This window comes from Rhineura floridana, chromosome 3, assembly GCF_030035675.1.
Source record: "Rhineura floridana isolate rRhiFlo1 chromosome 3, rRhiFlo1.hap2, whole genome shotgun sequence".
In the NCBI taxonomy this organism is placed as follows: Eukaryota; Metazoa; Chordata; class Lepidosauria; order Squamata; family Rhineuridae; genus Rhineura; species Rhineura floridana.
Window position 1 is genome coordinate 83,548,811 of NC_084482.1, and position 25,805 is coordinate 83,574,615.

Sequence of the window (25,805 nt, forward strand, 5' to 3'; positions counted from 1 at the left end):
GCAGCATTTCTCCACTTTCTGTGGTATCAGGAGCCTTCCACCTCATCCTATCATCCCTGAGCTCACAAACCAGTAGAAATAGGATTACACCTTTAGCCTTGTCAGGATTCAGGTTCAATCTGCTCACCTACATTCTTGCCTTCACCATGTTCAGACGTTGAATACATATTAGGTATTATACAGCCAGGAGAGTGGCTGTATACTATCGTCAGCATGGATTTTTCGCATTCTGCAATGTTAAATTGAAAATACTCCCCATGCCATTCTGATACTTCCCACAAGCTCATTTCAAAATAAAACCTTACAAAACTTATAGTCCTGAACTCAGAAATGCTTGCTTAACAACCCTGTCAATTTTCATGGTGATACACAAAACAGTCAGAGAGAATCGAGAGTTCAAAATGTAAAAAGAGAGAGAGAAAAACCCAGAGCCCTTTTGGACTTTTTTCTCTGAGAGTTCTCATAATCTGTTGAAATTATCCAAAAACCAGCCATGATCACAGAGCACCTGTAACCCTATTACTGACCTTGCCCCATATTCTGACCTTCATCTTCTGCAGTTTAAAGGTTAAATAATGCCTGGCTGATTTTTAATTGATTTAAGAAATTTAGCATTGAACTCAGTGATAACATCGGGCATGCTCAGTAAGAACCAACTGTCAGTGTTCTAAAAGCCAGACTCACAGCTGCTGGGCTTGCCTAATAAGTGGGCCACACCCACACCAGACCTTTATTTCACTTGAGACAGTCATGCTTCCCCCAAAGAATCCTGGGAAGTGTAGTTTGTGAAGGGTGCTGAGAGGAGACTCCTATTCCACTGAGAGAGCTCCAGTGGCTAGACTGGTTTAACCGTCAGCCATTCGGATTGAAGCTGTGTGAGGGAACAGGGCATCTCCTAGCCATTCTTAGCACCCTTCACTAACTACACTTCCCAGGATTCTTTGGGAAAAGCCATGACTATCTAAAATGAAATAAAGGTCTAGTGTGGATGTGGCCAGGGACACCTTTGGTTTAAATTTGTGTGGGAGGCTACATGTGCCTGCTGTAGAATAAAAAGGTGGGGGAAACCCTGAAAAAGAATGCTCACAATGTTTTCCTTTTGGAAAGGAAAGGGGCTTCCCCTCTGCCCAGTGCCACCCATCCAATCTCCTCTCCTCCCTGCCCCTCCCCAGGTCAGTTTCACCTATCCTAAGCATGATTGCACAGGACTAAATCCCACTGAACTCAAAAAGAATACAAATGATCAACCCTCCTATCCCCTCCCTTCTGCTCCCCCATCTGCTTCTGATCACCTCCTTCCCCCTCCTCCTGCTTCCCTTTCCCTCCGCCCCTGGTCAGTTTTACGTGTCCTAAGCATGATTGCACGGGAGTAAATCCCATTGAACTCAATAAGCATGCAAATGATCAAACCTGCCCTCCCCTCCTCCCTCCCTCCCACTGAGCATATGGCGAGTGGTGGCAACACCTGCCATCTCCAAAGATGCTGCCCTACACATTTGTACACCATATGCTCACAGGCACATGTTACCAAATTATTCAAAGCTACACAGCAAGTGGATTGGACTGTGAAAGACCAACCCAAATTGTGTTTGCATTTTGACAAATTTGTGGGGCAGTACAATATCTCAGAGAGGAAATCAGGTCTCCTGCTTCCCTGGTGCATTTACTATAGCTGCCCAATTTCCCTGCTTTTTAAAGTTTGATAGAATATTTGTTGGCTATAGGTACATTCTTTAACCACAAGGTTTTTTGTCTATTGGTGAACATTAACTATGGTTACACTTGTAAAGCCAGAAATTGATCTTCATTGTTTTTCTTCCTGCCTGAAAATACAATTGACTCAGTGCAAATTACTGAATTCAGTTTAATACCCCAATAATAATTCATTTAAATTATAAAAATTACACATGTATATTCATTGTATGTGTATTTGCATGGGCAATATAGCTAAATTGCATTGTAGCTACAATAAATAAAAGTATTAGTAATAGTTTTAGAATCAAAGAAAGTGTTAATTTTTATGAAGCACCTGAGGTTCCACTACTAAAATTAAGGAGCTGACGATTCCATACTTTCTCTCCCTACTGTGAATAGAATTAACTAGACACCAATTTACACCTCATTGTTAAGAGTAGCTGATTTGTCTACAAGTGAGACCACATTTACATCTTTTGTAATTTAACTAAAAGAGGAAAAGACATTTTTCCTCTACAGTAGTGCAAATCACGAAGCAAATATTTAATGTTAACTGAGTTCAAATGTTAAACTATACACAGTTCTGAAAGAAAGAAATAAGGTGCCTGATTCTATCATAATCTACTATACTGAAATATTAGTATCTTCCACCATTAAAGAATTTGTTTTATGAAATAGAATAAATTCTACGACTGGAATAATTAGTATGAATGATACTAGCTAATATAACTTGAATTATGATTACGAGTATTTCAGCTGGCTTTTAGCCCACCGTTATAGACATCTATGGCCTAGTTTTATTTATTTATTTATTTATTAAAGTGCTACCCGCCAGGAATGGTTGACAAATTAAAAAACAACTATAATAAATATTCACTAATAAGCAAAAAAACCTTGCAGTTTAAGAATATACCTATAGCCAAGAGGTATTTCTATCAAACTTTAAAAAGCAGGGAAATTGCACAGCTATAAATGAATGCACCAGGGGAGCAGGAGACCTGACCTCCTCTCTGAAATATTGGACTGCCCTACAAATTTGTCAAAATGCAAAGACAATTTGGGTTGGTCTTTCACAGTCCAATCCACTTGCTGTGTAGCTTGGAAGAATTTGGTAACATGTGCCTCTGAGCTTATAGTGAGTGATAGCAATACCTGCCATCTCCAAAGATAGAGAATTATATTTTTGTATGTTTGTTGGTGTTCTTATTTTGCTTTTCCTGTGTTACTAATGTTTCTACAGAGAATCTAAACTAGAAAACTTTATCTCCCTCATTATTCATCCTAGAAATCTGTGTCAAATTTATTTTTATTAATTTCAAAGCCTTTTTATTGGTCAATGTCATTTGTTGGTAAAGACAGCCTTTTGTGTTTCAAATTGGAGGTTATGTTCTATTTCTATTTTGGGTGCATTAAGAGTTGAATCTGAAACTGCAGTTTGATGTAAAATCAGACTGAATACAGTATGTTGCTACTTCAGCAATGACTCTAGCTGTTGGAAGGATGCATGTTTTCAGCCTGCTATGTTTAAACCACTTTATTTAAGGCATGGTGGGCACGGTCAATTAAAAACATAGAATTTTGCTAGAATATATTTCACCTCCCACTGTTTTTTCTTGTTCAAATAGAGGCACTCCTGAGGTCCACTGGAGACTACTCTGCAGAAGTCAGTGCCGTTATTCCACAATTATGTTTGGAGTTTTTTTTAGTGTAAATTTTGCAGTGTTGCTGTACTTCACATCTTCACAGAAACAGAAACAAAAGAAAATGATTTCCTATAGGAAACTTCACTAAAATTACAAAGTAAATCAGACATATTTAAAGTGACCATCTGAACGATATCAACTGTCTTAATAATATGGCTTCCTCCCTGCTAAAACAAGATCAGGACAGCACATCTCTTCTTTCTATTATTTGGGCTGATTGCAGGTGTTGCCACCACTCACCATATGCTCAGAGGCACATGTTACCAAATTCTTCCAAGCTACACAGGAAGTGGATTGGACTGTGAAAAACCAACCCAAATGGTGTTTGCATTTTGACAACTGTGTAGGGCAGTCCGATATCTCGGAGAGGAGATCAGGTCTCCTGCTACCCTGGTGCATTCACTATAGCTGCACAATTTCCCTGCTTTTTAAAGTTTGATAGAATATTTGTTGGCTATAGGTATGTTCTTAAACCGCAAGGTTTTTTGTGTATTAGTGAATTTCCCTGCTTTTTAATCCGGGAGGTAAGAAATGGGATCCTGCGCAAGTTTTCTGAGAGTGGATTGATTATTTGCATGCTTATTGAGTTCAGTGGGATTTACTCCCCTGCAATCATGCTTAAGATGGGTGAGGCTGAGGATGGGGAGGGGGGGAGGAGGAGAAGAAGGAGGAGTAAGGGGAGGAAATGCAGAGGGGAGGACTGGGATGGGAGCAGGCAGGAGGGGGAGGGGAGGAGAAGGACATGTTTGATCATTTGCATGTTTATCGAATTCAGTGCGATTTATTCCCGTGCAATCATGCTTAGGATAGGTAAAAGTGACCAGGGGAGAGGGAGGGAGGGCTGGAGTGGGCAGGGGAGGAGGAAGGGGAAGGAGGGAGAAAGCAGGTCTGATCATTTGCATGCTTATAGAGTTCAATGGCATTTACTTCTGTGCAATCGTTCTTAAGATAGGTAAAACTGACCATGGGGATGAGGAAGGGGAGCGGGAGGAGGGGGAAGGAGGGGATTGGAAGGGGATGGGGATGGGTAGGGAGGGGCAAAGGAAGGAGGAGGGAAGGGGCAAGAGGGAGTTAGGAGGAAGGAGAAGGGAGGGTGGGTTTGATCATTTGCATACTTTTTGAGTTCAGTGGGATTTATTTCTGTGCAGTCATGTTTGAAAATGGAAATGGACTCCCTTCAAGTCAATCCCGACTTATGTTGACCCTGTGAATAGGGTTTTCATGGTAAATGGTATTCAGAGGTTACCATTGCCTTCCTCTGAGGCTGAGAGGCAGTGACTGACCCAAGGCCACCCAGTGAGCTTCATGGCTGTGTGGGGATTCAAATCCTGGTCTCCCAGGTCGTAGTCCAACACTGACCTGGGGGAGGGGCAGGGAGGGGAAGAGATTGGATGGGTGGGCACTGGGCAGAAGGGAAGCCCCTTTCCTTTCCAAAAGGAAAACATTGTGAACAGTATTGTGGCTTTTCAGTGTTTCCCCCACTTTTTTATTCTACAGTAGGCACATATAGCTTCCCACCCAAATTTAAACCAAAGCTGTTCCTGGCCACACCCACATCAGGCCTTTATTTCACTTTGGACAGTCATGGCTTCTCTCAAAGAATCCTGGGAAGTGTAGTTAGTGAAGGCTACTGAGAGTTGCTAGGAGACACCCTGTTCCCCTCACAGACTTCAACCAGAGTGGCTGACTGTTAAACCAGTCTGGCCGCTGAAGCTCTCTCAGTGGAACATGAGTCTCCTCTCAACACCCTTCACAAACTACACTTCCCAGGATTCTCTGAGGGAAGCCATGACTGTCCAAAGTGAAATAAAGGCCTGGTGTGGGTGTGGCCCGCTGATTAGGCAAGCCCAGCAGCTGTGAGTCTGGCTTTTAGAACTCTGACAGTTGGTTCTTACTGAGCATGCCCAATGTTATCATAGGGTTCCAGCCAATTATTATTATTATTAAATCAATTAAAAATCAGCCAGACATCAATCAATCTTTATTGATACGGTCATAGACCAAAAGACATTTATAAATAAAACTACATACGTTTATAATAAAAGGTTACAAAGTTGCAGTCATGTTAAAACAGTAAAACAATAAAACAACAAGGAAAACAGTTACAGTTGGGTGGCGGAAGCTTCTGAAAGGATAGATGCCTTCCGAATTGATTGAGCCGCAAAAATAAATTTAGCAACTGACAAGATAGTATCCTTATTAGCTGCTGACAAAAGATGTAAAAGTAAACAGTTAAGTGGTTTGTAGGCGTATTTATTTATGATGGGGGTTATGAATTTGGTGCGAATATCGTCATATAGGGTGCACTCAAAGATGACATGAGAGAGAGTTTCTATGGCGCTGACACCACAAAGGCATAATCGGTTTGCATACGGGATACATTTAAATCTCCCTTCAAGTAAGGCAGAGATAAGACAGTTAAATCTAGCCTTTGTAAAGGCTAGACAATATTTGGGGATCGTAAGAGTTTCCAGATAAGGGGCACTGAGCATAGGCACAAAGCTCAGACCAAAGTGAATAGGAGAGCAGGTCGAGGTGGCTGCAGTTATGGAACGTTGGAAGTCCATATCGTTGATACGAGTCCGGATAGAATGTTTAACTGTCTCTGGAGCGAGGGACATCAGATGTTCAATTGAGAGGCCAATACTTGCAAGGTAATTTGTAAACGTACGGGCCCATTTCGAGGTAAAAGAGTCTTCCCAGAGTAAAGGGAGATAGCCAGTAGATTTTTCATAAGACATTTTAAACCAGAAATTTAGGGCGGCCAACCATGCTTGAGACTCAAGTGAGACTAGGCCAGATTCTAACCTAAGGACCGCCGCAGGAACGCACCTGGGAACGCCAAAAATTTGTCTGAGAAACAAGGAGAGAACTGCCTCCGCAGAAGAGTTGAAGGCGCCAATCCATAAAGGTACCCCATAGAGAAGTTGAGAAATAGTTTTGGATCTAAAAACCTTTAGGGCTGCCGGAATGTATTGTCCTCCTTTAGTGAAGAAGAACCTTCGAATACCACTGGCTGAGTTGCGAGCAGTAGAAATAGCCCCTCGGATATGGGGATTCCAGGACAGAGAGGAATGAAAAAGTATACCAAGGTATTTGAAATGAGAAACCTGTTCTATTTTATGGGTATTAATTGTCCATGCGTGAGCAGGAGAGTGCTTGGCAAAAGCTAAGATCTTAGTTTTGGAAAAGTTTATAGATAGTTTGTTATCATGACAGAAACTCATAAAAGCTTTAGTTAGGCGTTTGAGTCCTACTTTGGAAACAGAAAGGAGAACAGCGTCATCTGCATACAATAACAAGGGACAATGCAGGTTTGCTAACTTAGGGGGGTGGAAGTCCGGGGATTGACAATAAAGGGACAGATCATTCATGAAAAAATTAAATAAAAGTGGGGCTAGTATGCAGCCTTGTCTAACTCCTTTTGTTGTAGTAATGGGGTTTGTGAGATGACCTTCACGACTACATCTAACACGAAAGGATGTGTGGTGGTGCAGACGGCTAATTAAGAAGAGGAGTCTCTTGTCGATCGTAGATTTTGCGAGTTTCGCCCATAGTATCTCCCTAGGGATGGAATCAAAAGCCGATTTCAAGTCGACAAAGGCAACAAACAGGCCGTTACCCCAGCGGTTCTTGTATTTTTCAGCTAAGTGATTTAAAATCACACAGTGTTCTATCCCAGACCTACCTTTCCGGAAAGCTGCCTGCTCCCTCCCAAGGATATTATCCTCCTCCAACCAAGATGAGAGTCTCTCTTTTAAGTAGCAGGCATATAGTTTGCCAATAATGGAAAGGAGGCTAATTGGGCGGTAATTTGCTGGGTCCTCTTTGTTCCCTTTTTTAAATATAGGGATAACTATGGATTCAAGCCAAGACTCAGGGAAGCATCCGGAATTATTGATCAGAGTAAAGAAATTTGCTAGAAGAGGGGCCCACCATGCTTGGTGCGCCTTCAACATTTCAGAAAGTATGTTATCAGGTCCAGGAGCTTTGCCGGATTTCAAACTAGCAATCAAATCAATAATTTCTTTTTGGGTTACAGGTGGCCAAGTGGGAAGATTTGTTAAATTATCAATAAAGGAAACAGCATTTACAGTCTCGTTGTTTGCAGAAAAATATTTCTCCCAGAGGTATGGGGAAATGTGGCAAGGGGCCGGATTTAGTGGGCTCATAGAACCAGAAATCAGCTCCCAAAAACACTTCGAATTATTTGATCTGGAGGCTTGAATTAAGGCTTCCCAATCTTCGTGCATCACCTGCCTTTTTTTGATGACTATCATATGCTTGTAGTATTTTTTGATAATAAAATACTCAGGGGGGAGGGTGGTTAAATTTTGGTGTCGATATTGAAGGTATAGCCGTCTCAGCTGTTTCTTAGCATCAAGACAGTCCTTATCAAACCATCTGGGAAAACCAGTGGTAGGAGGAGCCCTGAAGGAAGAAGATGGTGGGATAATAGAGGCTTTAAGTTTGGTAATTAAGGAGTTATACGCTATTGACGCTAAATATGAATCAGAAGCATGCATGATCTCCCTCTGTAAGGACAGGGCAGAGGGGGAAGTGAGAAATAAGGCCACATTAGCGGCTACTGTGGGAGTCCAAAATGTCCTTTTATGAGTAGGGTGGATTAGATTTGCCATTGGTTTATGGGTAAGGAGCAAGTGACCGCGTTCTGGTAGGTAAAAGGAAAAGGTAAGGGGAAGGTGATCACTATCCTGTCTGGAGCCGACAGAAAAGTCCAAAATAAACCTGAACAGGGAATGCGAGATCAAGGCGTAATCGATGACACTGCACCTGAGGCCAGAGATGTAGGTAAATTCCGCACATGAATCTATCTGCTTATGACCGTTCAACATTATTAGGCTGTGTCTAGCAAGGAATCGGTATAAACATATTCCACCATAATTTATCTTGGGGTCCTTGGAAGTCCTAGCATAGCCTGGGAGGTATGGGGCGGTGTCCTCGCCCCCCCAGAGGTTTGAAGCAAATAGCGCATCATTGTGGGGGCCAGACCTGGCGTTGAAATCACCCATAACAATGAGAGGCGCTTTGGGGAATTTAGCCTCGAGTGATGTTAGATAATTGGTAAGAACGTCCCAGTCACAGTCAATTTGTGCCCGAGAGGCATGAGGGGGAATATAAACATTTACTAACAGAAGAGAAAATGTGCTAAAAGATAATAAAACAGCCTGTGCAATGTTTTTACAAGGGGTTAAACTTATAGAGCGAGCTGTTACAGAAGTAGAGATGAGTATGGCTAGGCCTCCTTTGGGTCTGCCTTTGGAACTGGGTTGGGAATAGGTCGCTGGTAAACATGAACAAGAGAAACCATCCACTATTAATTTAAGGGTACACCACGTCTCCTGTAAGAAAATTAAGTCAAATTTGTTCAGAAAAGTAATAAAGTCAGGAATTTTTTGTTTGGCATTCCACCCTGCAATGTTCCAGGAGAGAAGGTGGAATGTAAAATTAGGTGAGAGAACAGAAACCTGGCATGCATTAATAATTGGATTCGTAGGATGAGAGATTTCCTTTGCTGTATAAGATTTGCATAGTGAGTGCTGTGATGTCCTGAAATGAGGGTTTACCATTTTTTCAGGAGATTCACAGGATAGAATCGGGTTTTTAGAATTTAATAAGGGTTGTCAAGTCAGTTCAGGAACCTCATGTACAATCACATCACATATTGTGCTAGGTCTACAGACATTTGAGTAACAATGTGGCAGTACCTTTAAGGGAACTTTCAGAGGAGAAACTTGAATGCTGGATGGTGAGTTCAGTTCATAGTCCTCCAAGTATCTGGAACATGTCCTTTTTGCCCTTAGATTGTTTAACAGATTCTGCATTTTGTTTATGACCTCACTTTGTTCATTCTCAGTGAATGTATGGAAACTATTTAATAGTTCCTCCTCTCCCTCACAAGCAAAGTCAAATGCAAGATCTTGATTTTCCTTACTGTTTACCAGAGAAGGAGGTGACTGTAACGGAACGAAAATGGGAGCTGGTGGTGGGGAGGAGCTTACTTCATCCAAAATAATAAGATCAGAGTTTATGGAGTTAAGTGTTTCAAAGTTTAATGTTTCTTGTGCTGGGGGAGTCAAAGGGGATAAATTCTTTTCCAGCATAGTTGGTCCTAATGATAGAGAAGAGCAGTTCATGTTTAATGTGCTTTTAAGAGGAAGCTGTTCCAGGAATGGATCCAAGTTTCCAGAGTTTGATATATTTTTGCTGCTGTTCGAGGAAAACTTCCTCCTCTCATGTGAAGAGATAAGGTTTGTTGTTGGAGTTCTCTTTGTGAACAAGGAAATTGGACTGGCCAGGTTTGTGAAATGTCTCTGAACGGATATTCCATGGTAGCTGAGAAGGGATTTATTTGCAATTATCCGTGCTGTTGTCTCAGCCGATTTAAAGGTAAGTAAAGCAGACGTTTTTGTTGAGGGGTTGTAAAGGAATTCCACATACGAGATATCGTCAGGCCGTAAATCCATTACACCTAACGACAGGAGGGCGTAACACACTCTTTGCTTCCTGATGTTTACTTTTTCTTTGATGTTAAGAAGAGGAAGATTCAGCAGTGCAAGTTTGTTTGAATTATATTTGAGAAGCCAATTCCCATTTGTATTCTCTCGTCGTGAAATCTTGTTATTGGTAGAGCATATTCCGCTATAGGACCTCGGGTTGGGGTGAGTAAGTAGCTCTGGGAGATTTGGACTTTTTTTGCTTTCTGGTAAGGCTTTGCAATAAGATCTAGGGGGTGTTCTCGCTGTCGATGAAGCAGATAAATTCTTTGTTTGCGAAGCTGTTTGCTGTTGAGCTTTAAGTACTTTAAAAAGTTTCTGAAAGTTCATCTTCTTACTCCTTGGCGGTTTGTAATTTTTTATGTTTTTGGATTTTTTCTCCTTAGGTGCAATACGAGGTTTCTTTATGTTTGCACACTTCAGTGTTGTTGTTGTTTTGTGGGGGGGAAGAGTGTAGTTTAGGCTCAAATATAGTTTGGATAGTTCTTCCATAAATGATTTTAGAAGGTTGTTTGTTTCTTCCAAAAAAACTTTGATGTTTTCAGTCTCTTTTGCCACAATGGCTAATTGTAGCTGCAGACATTTTTGGCCAGTTAGAAGTAGTTTTTGGCCAATTTGTGCCAATTTGGTTTCAGTAACTTCTGTAGAGCAGGCAGAAGAAGGCTGTGATTGAGTAAAAACGGGAGTCTGGCTGTCGATGTCTGTAGCATGCACAGTAGACAGAATGTCTAAGGGGGAATGTAAGTCAGTGTCCTTGTACAGAGAGGAAGATGGCGTCTCCTTGCTTTCAGGTACCTGCAGCAGAGAGTTGATCAGACTAGGTGTATGCGTCTGCCCAAAAAGGGGATCTGTGGATGTTCCATACACCAGGCTTTGTATAATTTCTGGGTCATCCCTTGCCTGGAATTCCTCACTCAAGCAGGTACAGAATTGTTCTGTTTCGATTTGGGAAGGGGTTTTCTCAATAGATCGTGACGCATTTCTCTTTGTCTTATCCGCTTTGGTTGGTAAAAAGAAGTTTGTAATTTTAAGCTGTTGATCCCCATTCCCAGATTCTTCCAAAACCTGGTCTGATTTATGGTCATGTTCATAACATCTTTTCCTTGTTTGAACCATTTTAAAAACTATAAGGTTTGCCTTTTAAACTCTAAGATGAACGGAGGTATAATTATAAATTGTCGACTCCAAGGCTAAGTAGTTTTATCTTAGGAATCCTTAGATTTTGTTATGGTAAATTATATTCCTTGAGTTAGTAATGCGAAGCAGAGTTGTGACTCACCGGCTGATAAAGAGTCTGTTTTCTTGCTGATAAAATGGTTCCATAGCCTTCAAAAAATAGGTGTTGTTGATGCTGTTAGGTTCCAGAATAAAAATTTCCAAAGAATATCTCTAAAGATAGCAAAAAAAGAGGCAAGGTGGGTATGAGCTCCAGAGCTCGCTAGTGGACCAGCCTGCCAGCAGCCATCTTCCCCCTTCCTCAGCCAGACATTTTTTTAACTTTGAAACTGCAGAAGATGAAGGTCAGAGTATGGGACAAGGTCAGTATTAGGATTACAGGTGCTCTGTGAGCATGGTTGATTTTTAACGAATTTCAACATATTAAGAGAACTCTGAGAGAAAAAAGTCCAAAAGGGCTCTGTTCCCCCCCCCTTTTTACACTTTGAACTGTCTATTCTCTCTGACTGTTTTGTGTATCACCATGAAAATTGAGACTGTTGTTAAGCAAGCATTTCTGAGTTCAGGACTATAAGATTTGTAAGGTTTTGTTTTGAAATGAGCTTATGGAAAGCATCACAGTGGCATGGGTTGTTTTTTTCAGTTTAACATTGTGGAATGTGGAAAATCCCCGCTGGCTATAGTATACAGCCACTCTTGTGGCTGTATAAGAAAACAGTAAAGACATTATAAAATAGTGTAGAACAAGAACAGCAAAAAGTAATATGAAAGGTCTTGGGGGAAAAAAAAAAAGGTCTTCAGCTGGTATCTAAAAGACATTAGGCTTGGCACCAGGCAAGCTTCCCTGCAGAGAGCATTCCAAAGTCTGGGCCTATGGCCTGCCTTCAAGTCGATTCCGACTTATGGCGACCCTATGAACAGGGTTTTCATGGTAAGCGGTATTCAGAGGTGGTTTACCATTGCCGTCCTCTGAGGCTGAGAGACAGCGAGTGGCCCAAGGTCACCCAGTGAGTTTCATGGCCTTGTGGGGATTCAAACCCTGGTCTCCCAGGTCATAGTCCAACACTCTAACCACTACACTACATAACTGAAAAGGGACTGACTTCGCCCTCCATATTTTTGAAGGTAGGGAAACCGAAGAGAAAGCTCAGGGGAATATCTTAATAGTTCAGTGCGTTCATGTGGGAGACAGAAGTCATTATAGAACTTTGGATGAAAGTGTAATTGTGCCAGGCACTGTACATTGTGTGTTAAATAACTGGAATGTGCAGTAGCTTTCTCTCATGCAGCTATGTTTAAAGGTGGCAATTCACAATAACTGCTGCCAATTCAGAAGTACTCAAGACACAAAATAGGAAGAATTTGTTTATTGTCCAGTTGTTCCGCTTACGACAGCTCTGGTTGTCAAACTTTTTGTACTGGTGGCATGCTTCATTTCAAACAATACTTCAGTATAATGCTTGCAGTAAAATATTTTGAAATGATTTTAAAAAGGAAGGTAGGAGTTGATTATTGGGAGAGCAAGCAAGAGAGTCAGCCAGAGCAGCTACTTTTAGAAGCAGCAACTTTGAGACTTATAAAAATGTTGCTGTCGCACTCCTGATCTCCTTTGATGAGAGAAACCTTTGTTTAATTTGTCATCCTTATAGCTTCAGTTCTTATCAGAAAGAGTTCTTATCTCTCTGTCAGTGTTAAAAGTACAGCATATTTAACCCTTGCTGCCAGGCTGCAGCTCAATGGAAGGTGCTAAGAGGGGGACAAAAGCTTTCCCATGAGAAATGCGTGAAGTGCAGTATAGGCAGGGAGGACTTGCTTATCTGGCCGTGCAGGACTGCATATCACTGCCGGTTACTGAGAGGAATGAGGTAACAGGGAGCCTGGACCAAGGTCCCTGCAGCACAGCCCTTGCCCTTGTTGGCAACTGGCAGCAATGCATGCTGGTGTTGCTTTAAGCAACGCGCTCTGCTTGCGCTGTCCCGCTGGCCACAGCCAAATCTAACCTTGGAAAATGCAGTGAGGGCAGGAAATAAAGGGAAGGAATTTCCAGGACAATTGCTTGAGTAGTGCATTTCATGTCCATAGCTGCAGCTCAGTGGAAATCACACTTGTGCAACCTTGTCCGCCATCAAACCTTTTTTCTTTTCAGAACTCCTTGGACTGCTTTGAGGAATGTCATGGTTTTGTGGAACACAGTTTGAGAAGTACCCCATCCCCATGCATCTCACTAGATGTAAGGACTTCATTGCACAAGAGAAATATTGTTGCAGTTTTATTTCTTCAAGAATGATTAGCTCAGTAAGACTACATCTAGCCATTAATGTGAATCTTTCCCACTGTTTGCTGGTGTGCTGGGAAGCTACAGTTGGCTGTGAGCTGCACTGTCTGTAAAAGCAGCGACACAGAGGTTGCTAATTAACACTTCCACATGACATGGACCTCCATGGATGGTCATAACTCATGAAAGTGATTTGCCATATGGACTAGCCCTATAAAATAGTTTCCATACCTGTGGTCTCCATGTGTACCATCAGGCTGAACTATGTGCTGAGCCAGTTATGTGCATTATAATCATTGCCTGGAGCCCTTGTTCCCAAGAAGTATCTGCAAGTAGGCTCCACATTTCTGCCACAATACAGGGACCAGAGTTAACTTCCTATATTAAGTTTCTTAAAAAAAAAACTATTTAATATATAATATAGCACCAACAGTGTGGTAGGTGCTGTATAATCTTATAAGCCTATAATTGTGCTGTTACAACAGAGTCAGTCTGACTCACCTCATGTTCATGGTTTGTAGACTGAGGCTATAGGGATATTTTTCATGTTATAGTTTTAAAAAATCTTGCTGAATATGTCACAAACTGTGTTTACTGTAAAGCTTCTGCTCTGATGCTTCTGAATTTACAGTGTTGAAAAACACTCATAATAACTACCAAATAGTTCACCAATGCCTGAATTCAGCTGAGTGGAAGAGACATTATATACTCAGTCATCAACTTTCACCGGAGCTAAATCTAGCAATTCCACTGGGAGAAGTAAATATTTGAAGAAATACAAACTTTTTTTATTTAGTGTTGTTCTTGCTCTGCACTGTATCGCCAATTTTTGAAAGGATTGGTGACTTTCTACAGACATTTATGAGAAACCCTATGACTAAAAAGTTATTATTTAGTACTATGATCTTATCAAGCATATTTCATAGCTATGCTATATTAATTTTTAACCAAACATCTGGATTCCTATTGGCTGAGGCATCTAGTACTGTTACTAAACTATTGGGCAAAACTATGTATTGAGCTACACAGTTAAAGGAGAACTACATGTTACCTTGGCAACCCCATGTTTGCCAAGGTAACACAAAACAGACACATTTGTAAGGTAAAATTGTGATGAGCGGTGGGATGTGAAAGGATGCTTAGCCACTTACCTGCCTTAAGATTCTCCCCTTTAAATGTTATAGTTGGATCATTTTTACATCAGCTGAGCTTACTTCCAGTTTAGAAGACTGGCTGGGGAAAAATAACAATTAAAAAGGACTGAGGATTTTACTGAAGAATAATTTGGTAGGTTGGTTATGTACCATTTTCATCTCACTATTTGCCCTTGCATGTGATCTATTGTTCAATAAGTGCTGGCCAAGCAAAACATGGGATTGGGAAACTTGCTTTCTTTTAACATATTTTTATGGGATTGAGGGATGAGATAGATGATTTCTTGGTGTCCCCTTCAAGCCTGTAATCTGAAGCAAGAAACCTGCACTACTGGTCAGGCTATTTCTTTTGTTAAGTGAGCCTGTGAGTTAATGGACTTGCTGAATGGTCAATCTGCATATCCAAAGGAACCTACTGGAATTCTTTCAGATGAAGCCCCCCCCCCCAGAAGCCAAGGAGAGTCTTGTGTTTTTAGTCTAGTCTGGAGAAGCTGGGAACTAGGGAGACAGGCAGAGAGGCTTGCTTGCTCTCAGGACCCCCAAAGCTATGGGCAATGGGGTGCAAGATCTTATGGACCGATAATACTGTAACCCCTCCATCTTAAGCTGAAGTTGGAGTGTGTGTAAATAAAAAACATATATCCTATAAGCCACCACAGTCTCTGCTGGCCTTCTTTCCAAAGGAACCAAACCCTGGGAAAGTGCAGGAACCTCTGGAAGTTTCAGAGATTGGGGTGGCGCACAACACTATAGTTCTGCCCTTAAAAGATAGATGGAATGGAAGATTATCAGTTTGTACTTGAAGTAAATTCAGGATAAAGATTTTGTTCTTATCAACCTCCTTTTTTCTTTTATTAGTGCATCATGCACAAACTCTGCTTCATTACATTTTAAATAATTTACTACTTGGCCATCATGTACATTACAGGTGTTTGACACAAATATTAATCTTTAGATCAAATAATTTACAGCAAACGTCCTCATAGTATTGGTTTCTAAAGCAGTACCTTGTTTTTTTTTAATGAACGGGGAAGGGAAATCTTTTGGAGTTATAGCATCTGTGCCATTTTTTAACACTTAGTGGTCTGGTTTGTTAAACTATGGTTTATTTACTACCAACATATCAGTGTTGGCTTGTTATTGGCTTACGAACCTTAAGTTTGTTTTAACTATGGCTTGGCATTTTGTAGCATCCTTTTTAACCATAGTTTGTTTGGCCATCCCATCCCAGATGCTGAGCAACATACAAAGGCACAAGAGCACCTAGAAAGCAAAGCAACATTTGAAGAGAAAGGTCATGGTTTGTTCTATCATTTGCGAGACAACTTGTAGTTATCTCATGGTTTGTTAAATAAAGCAGAGCTTAGCATTATGTGCAAACCAGGCCATTTGTTTGCTGTTCCTTCCTTCCTTTATTGCAATTATATCCCATCTTTCCTCAAAGGAGCTTAAGGTGGCATAATGGTGCTCTCCCTCCCTATATTATCTTCACAACTACCCTGTAAGGTAGGTTAGCTGAGAGACAAAGTCACCCAGTATTCATCAACTAACAGCTATTCCTTCTTGGCTTTCTTACCTGTTAAGAAGACTAAATAGACAATTTAGTGACATTTTTATTGATTCTATTCTTTAAAAAGGTTTGTATCCTGTTATGAGGCTATTTTTGCTGATTCTCCCCCCCCCCGGAACCCCTTCCCCCTGTCTGCTACAGAGGGTTGGGAGATCTTTGGAACAGCTTGGAAGTGGTGCAGGGGGCTAGTGAACAAAGAGAGAATGTGCAAAAATTATCCTCCCCTTTTTCCAGCAAGAGAAACCTCCACTGGATCAAAGAGCCTTATATCACAATTGGATATAACAACAAAAGACAAACAGCTGTCTTTGAGTAAAATGTAAGCACTCAGCACCCTTGTTTTGGATGTAGACATACAATTTCTGAATTTCCCAAATGAGTCAGTATTCAGTTTAAATGGCATTTCTTCTCTGTCCTAATCTCCTTTCTAGTTAAAGAATATACTGTGCAAGCTGTTAGGATCCCTGACTGAAAGATAAATGAAAATAATATGAAACATACGTTATTGTGGTCTTAGGTCCCATTGCAGGATGATACTGTTTTCAAGAACTAGCTGGGGATTCTGGGATTTCCCATCTGCAGGGGGAGAATTAAGTTTAAATCACTGAATCTGTACTTCATGGCATTTACCTGGGGCCATGTACTTTGCATAGTCAGACAGCTAAATTTGGCTTTCAAGTATGCAGTCAGGGCTCAATATCTATTGCTGTGAATAAATGCCACTTCTTACACTGTCACAGGCTGTAAGTACTCCACTTGAATAATAATAATCAGATATGCTATTGGACATGGCAGAGGTATATTTTGCCCAAGAAATCTGGTTCATTGGTCAGCACTTAAGTTGAGTATCGAGCAGAAACTGATTACTACTAGATGTTTCCTTGTGCTCTTGGAAAATTGCATGTTTGAGAAGCCTAACCAAACCCCCTAAATTTTGCAAGTTCAGTATCACAGCATTAGTCTATAGAAAGACTAAAGAAATGAGAGAGCTTAGTTGGTAAGAGAATGGAGAGAAGGAAGCAGGAGGTCTTTCTCTTAAGTGTTAGACTTGCCTTATAATTGGTTTTTCTAAGGTGATGGTGAGAGAAACCTTTGATTAGTTGTTTCTCTAGAGCTAGGGAAACTTACATGAGGCTTGGGTTTGAAACCAATTATTTACATTTCCATGGAAAATGCCATTATTACTAAATTTTGTTCTGTAATAGTTATTCTAATGTGCTGTGGGATAGCTTTTGCATGGCTCAATAATGATGCTGGAGAAAGTTTAACTCCAAGCACATTTAAAGAAGAAAAATAACTTGAATATATTCATGTAACTCTGGGCACATAACCTCTTTGGGTCAGTTCATGTTCTCTTTCCTCACAAAGATAATTTACTCATCCAAGTAACGTTTTCTACTGTTGAAATAGTAGTCATGCTGGATTGGTAAATTTCAGCATGCATCTAGAAGCTGTATTAGCAATCTAAATTTAAAGTTTAAAGTAAGTTTAAAGAAAGTTTTACATTGTTTATATGTAGCCTATTGTATTTGATGTTTGACTGTTGTGCACCACCCAGAGAGCTTCAGCTATGGGGCGGTATAGAAATTTAATAAATAAATAAATAAATAAAATAAAATAGATGTGACCCCTCACAGACTTCCTTAGCATAGGCTAGCCACAGAGTTTTCCCTGTGTATCTATCTCTTATTAGGCTAAATAAACTTAAGGAAGATAACTTTGGGGACATTGGAAGCCCCTCTCTCCAAAATTTGGATGGACAAGTTTACTTCAAATGACAATTCATTATTGGGATAGGCAGCCATTCCCAAACTTTGGGTCCCCAGATGTTGCTGGACTACAGCTCCCATCACCTTTGACGATTGGCCATGCTGGCTGGGACTGATGGGAGTTGTAGTCCAGCAACATCTGGGGATCCAAAGGTTGGGAAAGGCTGATATAAGGAAGTGCTACAGTGATAAACCTTTGGGAAAATACTTGTTGTGTGACACAAAAATAAAGTGGGTACTCACAAATTCAGAAGGTATGAACTCCAATGGAAGAGCACATTATATTGCTCCTGTTGGCTATCACAAAAAGCAGAAATGGTTTTGGTTTGTTTCATATAGTGGCTACAATAGAAGACAATCATTCTGTCTCTAGGGAAATGAAATAGTCAAATCAGCTGTATGGAAATCATCAGAAAGGAGTCTTGGAAAGATGATTGTTCATTAGGTTAATTCAAATGGCAATCTGCAGTGTGATTGCTGTTTATAAACTCACAACAGGATAGCTGCATGTGTACGGCGAACCAGTTGTCTATCTTCTGATGCAAGAGTACTCTTCTACCACATCCATTTGGTGGGAATCCAGTAATACTCACTCATCTCATTACCTGGAGCATCCAGCAACATAAGTATCTCTCTATGTGGTTGCAATTACTACATAGTTACCAATAGTGTCTTCACTGCAGATGAGTATCTGAATCCACTCACTGAGCTACAAAAACAGGAGGTTTTCCTTCTTTTTTTATTGTATCATTCCGCATAGTGTAATCATCATTTGAAATCAAGATTTTATAACACCTCTGCTGTGAAGTCAGGAGATATTCATTTGTCCAATACTCAGCAGATTTTTCCAAGGCCACACAACAAAAAGGGTAGAACAAGAGCTGTGTTCCAAAAGATTACAGAAATGAAAGGGAAATTTAAACCAAGAGTAGGGATGTTGAATAATCAACAGGGGAACACACTGATTGACCGAGATGAAATAAAAGGAAGATGGAAGCAATACACTGAAGAACTCTATACAAGAGATGCAAGGATGACAGATTCATTCACGGAGGAACCATATGATGAAGAACCAGAAATTTTAGAATGCGAGGTGAAAGCTGCTCTTAAAATACTTGGAAGAAACAAATCACCAGGAATAGATGGCATACCAATAGAGTTGCTACAAGCCACTGAGACTGAATCTGTCCAAATTTTGACAAAAATCTGTGAAGAAATATGGAAAACTAAAGAATGGCCCACAGACTTTATTTATTAAATTGAAATGCAGGGCCATAGGCCGACGCAAGTAAAACAGTAAAAAATACAGTACAAACACAATATAAATACAATAAAAAAATATTGCCTAGGTGATATTTGATGTAATTTGTCCGAAGTTTTCTGGCCACTATTATGAAAAGGGAAACATTATAAGTTACTTCTCGGTTATGATCTGCCATTAAGAATATAATTTTTTCATCAGATGAGATAAGCCAGGGAATGTCTAGCCATTTCTTAAGGAATCTAGATCTAGGTTGAGTATATATTGGACAATAGAGCAATACATGAGGGAGGTCCTCCAGTATGGGAGAACCACAGACACAAATCCTTTGATCCTTGGGAACACCAGCTAATCGGCCTTCCCTGTCAGCATTTGGAAGGGGAAAAAAAGTAAGGCTGTAAATGCCTGTCTAAGGGCAAAGGGTATAGGTTGTGTGAGGTAAGTAGAGCATTGAGGAACAAGTTTAAAACGCCAGAACCAGGGAGAAACCTTTGAATTGGTAATAGTTAGCATATCTAATTTCAGGGAGTGATGGAATATTCGTTCACGTAGAGATTTGTTGTTTAAATCTAAATTAAACTCCAATGGTGAGAGATGGTATGTAGATAGCAAGTTATTTAGCTTAGAGCCCCATAGGTCAAAGGCAAAAGAGTGATTAAGGCATAACTGGAGTAGTACCCTAGACTGAGACTCTTTAGGAGATTTTAGAAACTTCAAAAGAGTGTAATGTATATGTGCTATAAGGGGAGGGAAGCCAGTCTCAGCACGCATCATTGCTGCTGAGGTTCCCATCGGGAGAGATAGTAAGCGTCTGAGGAAGCTGTTTTGTATTGTTTCTAGGGCTTTTACAGTGTGATTATCCCAACCCCAAACGGAGACTCCATATAAGATCTGTGCAATCACCTTGGCATTATAAATTTTTAATGCTGGTTGGATCTGATTGCCACCCATAGTGCGAAAGAATTTTAGTATTGCCCCTACTGTCTTAGATGCAAGCAGTTTAGTATATTGTCGATGGTATTGCCAGGAGAGAGTGTCCGAGAAATAAATTCCCAGATATTTGAATTCCCGGGGTTGCTCTAGCTGGTGTTCAGCTATATACCAGCAATGGCCTTGGAATTTCTTCCCAAATACTAAAACTTTAGTTTTAGCATAGTTTATATTCAGGTTTTCCTTTGTACAATAGGTCTGTAGAGATCTCAACAGCTTTCTGAGGCCGATAGGGACTATGGAAAGGAGGACCATGTCATCGGCGTAAAGAAGTGTCGAGACTTTCCTTTGGCCAATTGAAGGGGAAAAAAATTGAGGTCCTGATAAGAAAGGGATACTGTCATTTAAAAACAGGTTAAAAAGCAGGGGGGCTAACAGGCATCCTTGCTTGACACCTCTCTCTACCTTGATCGGGTCAGAGAGGGCTCCAGAAAAGGGAGTTCTTACCAGAGCAAATGTATCAGCATATAAAGTGCGAATTAACTGTAAAAGACGCAGGTCAATGTTCAGTTTGTGCAACTTATGCCACAGAGCGTTCCTGTCTATCAAATCGAATGCCGCAGACTGGAAGCGTTCCATATACATCCCAATTCCAAAGAAAGGGGATCCCAGGGAATGCAGTAATTATTGAACTACAGTAGGGCCCCGCTTTACGGCGCTTTGCTTTATAGTGATTCGCTAATACAGCAGTTTCAATTAGACACAATTAGACTAAAGCCCCACTCATACGGTGCTTGCTCCGCTTTTATGGCGGTTTTCGGGCATCATGCACCATTCTATTCAATGGGTTCCACTTTACAGCGGTTTTCGCTTTACAGTGGAGGTCCGGAACGTAACCCGCCATATGAGTTGGGTCCCACTGTATTGCCTTAATATCCCATGCAAGTAATGCTCAAGATTCTACAACAAAGGTGCTTACCATATATGGAGCGAGAAATGCCAGACGTCCAAGCTGGATTTAGAAAGGGAAGAGACACCAGAGATCATATTGCAAACATACATTGGATAATGGAATGGACCAAGGAGTTTCAGAAGAAAATCACCCTGTGCTGTATAGATTACAGCAAAGCCTTTGACTGTGTAGATCATGAAAAACTATGGAATGCTTTAAAAGAAATGGCGGTGCCACAGCATCTGATTGTCCTGATGCGCAACCTATACTCTGCACAAGGGCTACTGTAAGGACAGAATATGGAGAAACCGATTGGTTCCCCATTGGAAAGGGTGTGAGACAGGGGTGTATTTTATCACCCTATTTATTTAATCTATATGCAGAACATATCATACAGAAAGCAGGATTGGACCAAGATGAAGGTGTGAAAATTGGAAGAAGTATCAATAATTTAAGATATGCAGACGATACCATACTACTAGCAGAAACCAGTAATGATTTGAAACGAATGCTGATGAAAGTTAAAGAGGAAAGCACAAAAGCAGGACTACAGCTGAATGTCAAAAAGACTAAAGTAATGATAACAGAAGATTTATGCAACTTTAAAGTTGACAATGAGGACATTGAACTTGTCAAGGATTATCAGTACCTCGGCACAGTCATTAACCAAAATGGAGACCATAGTCAAGAAATCAGAAGAAGGCTAGGACTGGGGAGGGCAGCTATGAGAGTACTAGAAAAGGTCGTCAAATGCAAAGATGTATCACTGAACACCAAAGTCAGGATCATTGAGACCATGGTATTTCCGATCTCTATGTATGGATGTGAAAGTTGGACAGTGAAAAAAGCAGATAAGAGAAAAATCAACTCATTTGAAATGTGGTGTTGGAGGAGAGCTTTGCGGATACCATGGACTGCGAAAAAGACAAATAATTGGGTGTTAGAACAAATTAAACCAGAACTGTCACTAGAAGCTAAAATGATGAAACAGAGGTTATCATACTTTGGACACATCATGAGAAGACATGATTCACTAGAAAATACAATCATGGTGGGAAAAACAGAAGGGAGTAGAAAAAGAGGAAGGCCAAATAAGAGATGGACTGATTCCATAAAGGAAGCCACAGACCTGAACTTACAAGATCTGAACAGGCTGGTTCATGACAGATGCTCTTGGAGGTCACTGATTCATAGGGTCGCCGTAAGTCGTAGTCGACTTGGAGGCACATAACAAGGCTGGTTTTATGAGGCTTACTGGGTTTACTTGGTTTCTTCACTCATTTGCTGTGGACAGGGTAACACATGGTTTCTCATCATTTTATTTCTTACTTGATAAGTTGGTTTGATCTGTGGTATTGGATCCACTACTGTCTCTTTGCGTACAGAGGTCATCACCTAAATGCTGTCAACATGGTACGTGGTGTCATGGTTATCTACGTAACCCAATGGATACCACTGTAATGCACTGTAACTTACATGGTGTTGGCCTTTGAAGATCTGATCTCTTGATACATATGGGGAAGTAAGTAAGCACACATTGAAATTGCTTTGCAACAACTGCATCGTCTGCCTAAATTCTTCCATGCCTCTTCACAGTGCTGGTGGTTTCAAACCGTACACTGGAACTAACAATGTTTCTCCATTTGTGAACTCCCAGTAGGTCATAAGGTTTTGCTATGTTTATCTTTGTTACCTGAAGTAAAATCATCAACAGGTAAGGGCAGGGCCTTTATTGTAATTGCCACAAGCTCCTGGAATGGACTTCATATGGAGGTCACATTTGCTCCTCTTTCACTCCCTTCCAAACAAGGTGCAAGATTGACCTATTTGGAACTGATGATAGAAAGCAACTATTGAATGTTTTGTTGAAATGCATTTATTGATATAACAGCTATAGTTTTGTTTTATTCCTTGAACCTGGGAAAGGCCGTCCAGTAGTTAATCCACGCACCCTATTTTTTTAAAAAAGAAGACCCTCAATCTCATTGGTTGGGGAAATTCTGCCAGGGATATAAAAGTAAGGCTTGTCAGGCAGCCCAGCTCTATGAGTACAAGGAGTGCCCCAGATGATGAAGTATCTCAGCAACTGTAACAAAACATCAAGGTAAACAGTTAAGTACACAGACGAGTTAAATGCTTGTGACAAGGAGCAACAGGACAATGAGGCCAGGAAAGTCCACCCTCTTCCTTTTTAAAGGGCAGGAGTCATGGATGTGTGGTTGCTGCAATGAACTTCTGGATCCCAGAGAAGATGTTTGTTCCCTTGAGGACCTGGAAAAGCTGAGAAAGGCATTAATGTTTGTGGACTTCCAGGGTGACAGCTCCTCAGCTGACATCGAGAGTGATGGTCTCAGGGAAGGAGGTGTCACTCTGAGGAAAAAAGTAATGATCCCTTAGAAAGGAACCTACTGGGTATGAACTGATAATGTTTCATACTAAGGACATTCTTCTTGGGTGAGTTCCTCGTGGTGGGTAATTCAATCAGTATAAACACAGAGAGATAAATTTGTAGACCACATGGTGACTTGCCTGTATGGTGTGAAGGTTGCAGATGTTACACTTTGGTTAAATAGGCTAATAGTGCTGGGGAGGAGTTAATAGTCATGGAACATGTTGATAGCAAACTACAGATGATAAAATCAATCAAAACAATCAGATTTCTAACAAGATACAAAATTATGCTGCAGACATAGTAACTCATAGGCTCATCTATTGCCAAATGCCTGTCACAAAATATTAGTCTGTAATAGTTGCCGATGTCACCGAAGGGCCAGCATATCTGCAATGAGATGGAAGTTCTACAACTGGGGCACTACAACAAAGGAGGCCTTGACTTGGATCCTCACATCATGAATCACTGTTGTAAGTAGGATCACAACCAGGGCCTTAAGGCTCAGCCTGGCAAATATTCTGAGAGTACTTGGATCCTAAACCATTTAGGGTTTCTGTACACCAATATTAACACCTTAAATTAAACATTGAAGCTAATAGGTAGCCAGTGTGCAGTTTTTTAAGGATCTGTGAAAAAATGATCCATTTCACCTGTTATCCAAAGTCCTCAGGCAGCATACAATATATTTAAAATACAATAAGATAGACAATAGTACAAAAATTTCAGCTATAATGTATACTGCAGGTCAGGAAAGATACCACCAGGGCCAAGAGGATGCCATAATGGTTAGACAAGAGAGTCAAAGAAACTATTCAAGGCAAGATAGAAAGTGGAAGTCTTCTCCAAATGAAGTAAACACAAAGGAACCCAAACTTTGTCAAAAGAAATGCAAGCAGACAGTAGTGGATGTTAAGAAAGAATTAGTACATTGCTGAAACATAAAGAACAATATTTTTAAAAAAATACTTTAGTATCAGGAGACCAACTAAAGAGGTGGCTGAACTTTTGGATGATAAGAGTGAAAGGTTTGCTAAAAGTAGAAAAGGGAGATTGCAGAGAAACAGAATAAAGTCTTTCTATCCATCTTCACAGTGGAAGATATAAGGCAGATTCTTGTGCCTGAACTAACTTATACAGGGAGGAAGCCTGAGGAACTGAAGCAAATATTGGTGACAAGATGCAAACTTCTAAGCCTTATTGACAAGCTAAAAACTGGTAAATCACTGGGTGTGGATGGCATCCACCCAAGAGTTCTTAAAGAACTCAAATATGAAATTGATCTGCTAAGAAAAATACCTATCTTGTCCTTAAGCTCACCCTTCCATACCTGGGGTCTGGAAACACTTTTTAAAAAGGGAACCAGTGGGATCCTTTAAATTACTAGGCAGTTAGCTTTACATATGTTCTGGAAAAACTAGTGGAAAGCATTGTTAAACACAGAATTACAAAGCATATAGAAGAACAAGTCTTGCAGAAGCAGAACCAGCATGGCTTCTGTAAGTGTAAGTTCTGTCTTACTTATATTTTAGGCTTCTAGTATCAACATGCCTACAGATAAACATGATACTGACACTGTGTATTTAAACTTTCAAAAAGCTTTTGATAAGATCTCTCAACCAAGACTCCTAAGTAAGCTTAACAGTCATGGTATAAGAGGAGAGGTCCTCTTCTGGATCAGTAATTGGTTAAGAAATAGGAAGAGGGTAGAAATAAATGGGCAGTTCTTTCAAGGGATTGTTGAGACATCTAACTTTAAACTTGTTCTTAAAGTATCAAAATTTAGCCACATTTGCTCATGATACTAAATTGTTCTGGGTGGTTAAAACAAAAAGGGATTGCTGCGAGGAGGTCCAGAAGGATCTCTGCAAGCTGAGTGAATAGGGAGTAAAATGGTAAATGCTGTTCAGTGTAAGATAGTGTAAAGTGATGCATACTGGGACAAAAATATCTTAATTTCACACACATTCTAATGGGTTCTGAACTGGTGGTGACTGAGTAGGAACTATATTTTGGGGAGGGAAACAGTGCCAGATTAGAAGGCCTTTGGTTTGATCCAGCAAGGCCCTTTGTGTTTCCCCCCTAAAAATAACATGTGTGAATGAACCAGCTTTTTGGTTCAACAACCTGCCCTATAACTGCAGGTTGGTATGCAGACAGGAAATGTGGGCTACCAGCTGTTGCTCTGTACCCCTATTTATGTGTGTTCTTTAGTTTCAGTATAGGTATAGGAATCTGCTGTAAATGTGAATTTCACATTTTGGAATGTAGTTTATGGTACAAAGCTGAAATTCTAAATCTAGTTCTCAGATTAAATTGGTATTCAGATTTCTCAATTCTAAATCCAATCTAATGGTTGAGTGATTTGGCATATTGTTGTTTCTTAATCACAACTCCCCACCACCACTTTATT

The 25,805-nt window shown here is 40.5% G+C and overlaps 1 protein-coding gene across 9 annotated transcripts in view; it reads left to right on the top strand.

The window, feature by feature from the left end:
* Positions 1-25,805, top strand: part of LOC133380132 (teneurin-2) — a 995,941-nt gene that overhangs the window by 90,284 nt on the left and 879,852 nt on the right. For 6 of the 9 annotated variants that reach the window (XM_061616779.1, XM_061616780.1, XM_061616789.1 and 3 more), the window contains exon 1: positions 9,447-9,809. The exons of the other annotated variants lie outside the window; for them this stretch is intronic. In XM_061616779.1, coding sequence (XP_061472763.1) covers positions 9,728-9,809 — 82 coding nt within the window. In that variant the 5' untranslated portion in view covers positions 9,447-9,727. Of the gene's footprint in view, positions 1-9,446; positions 9,810-25,805 lie in introns of those variants that run through there. 9 annotated transcript variants of the gene reach the window in all.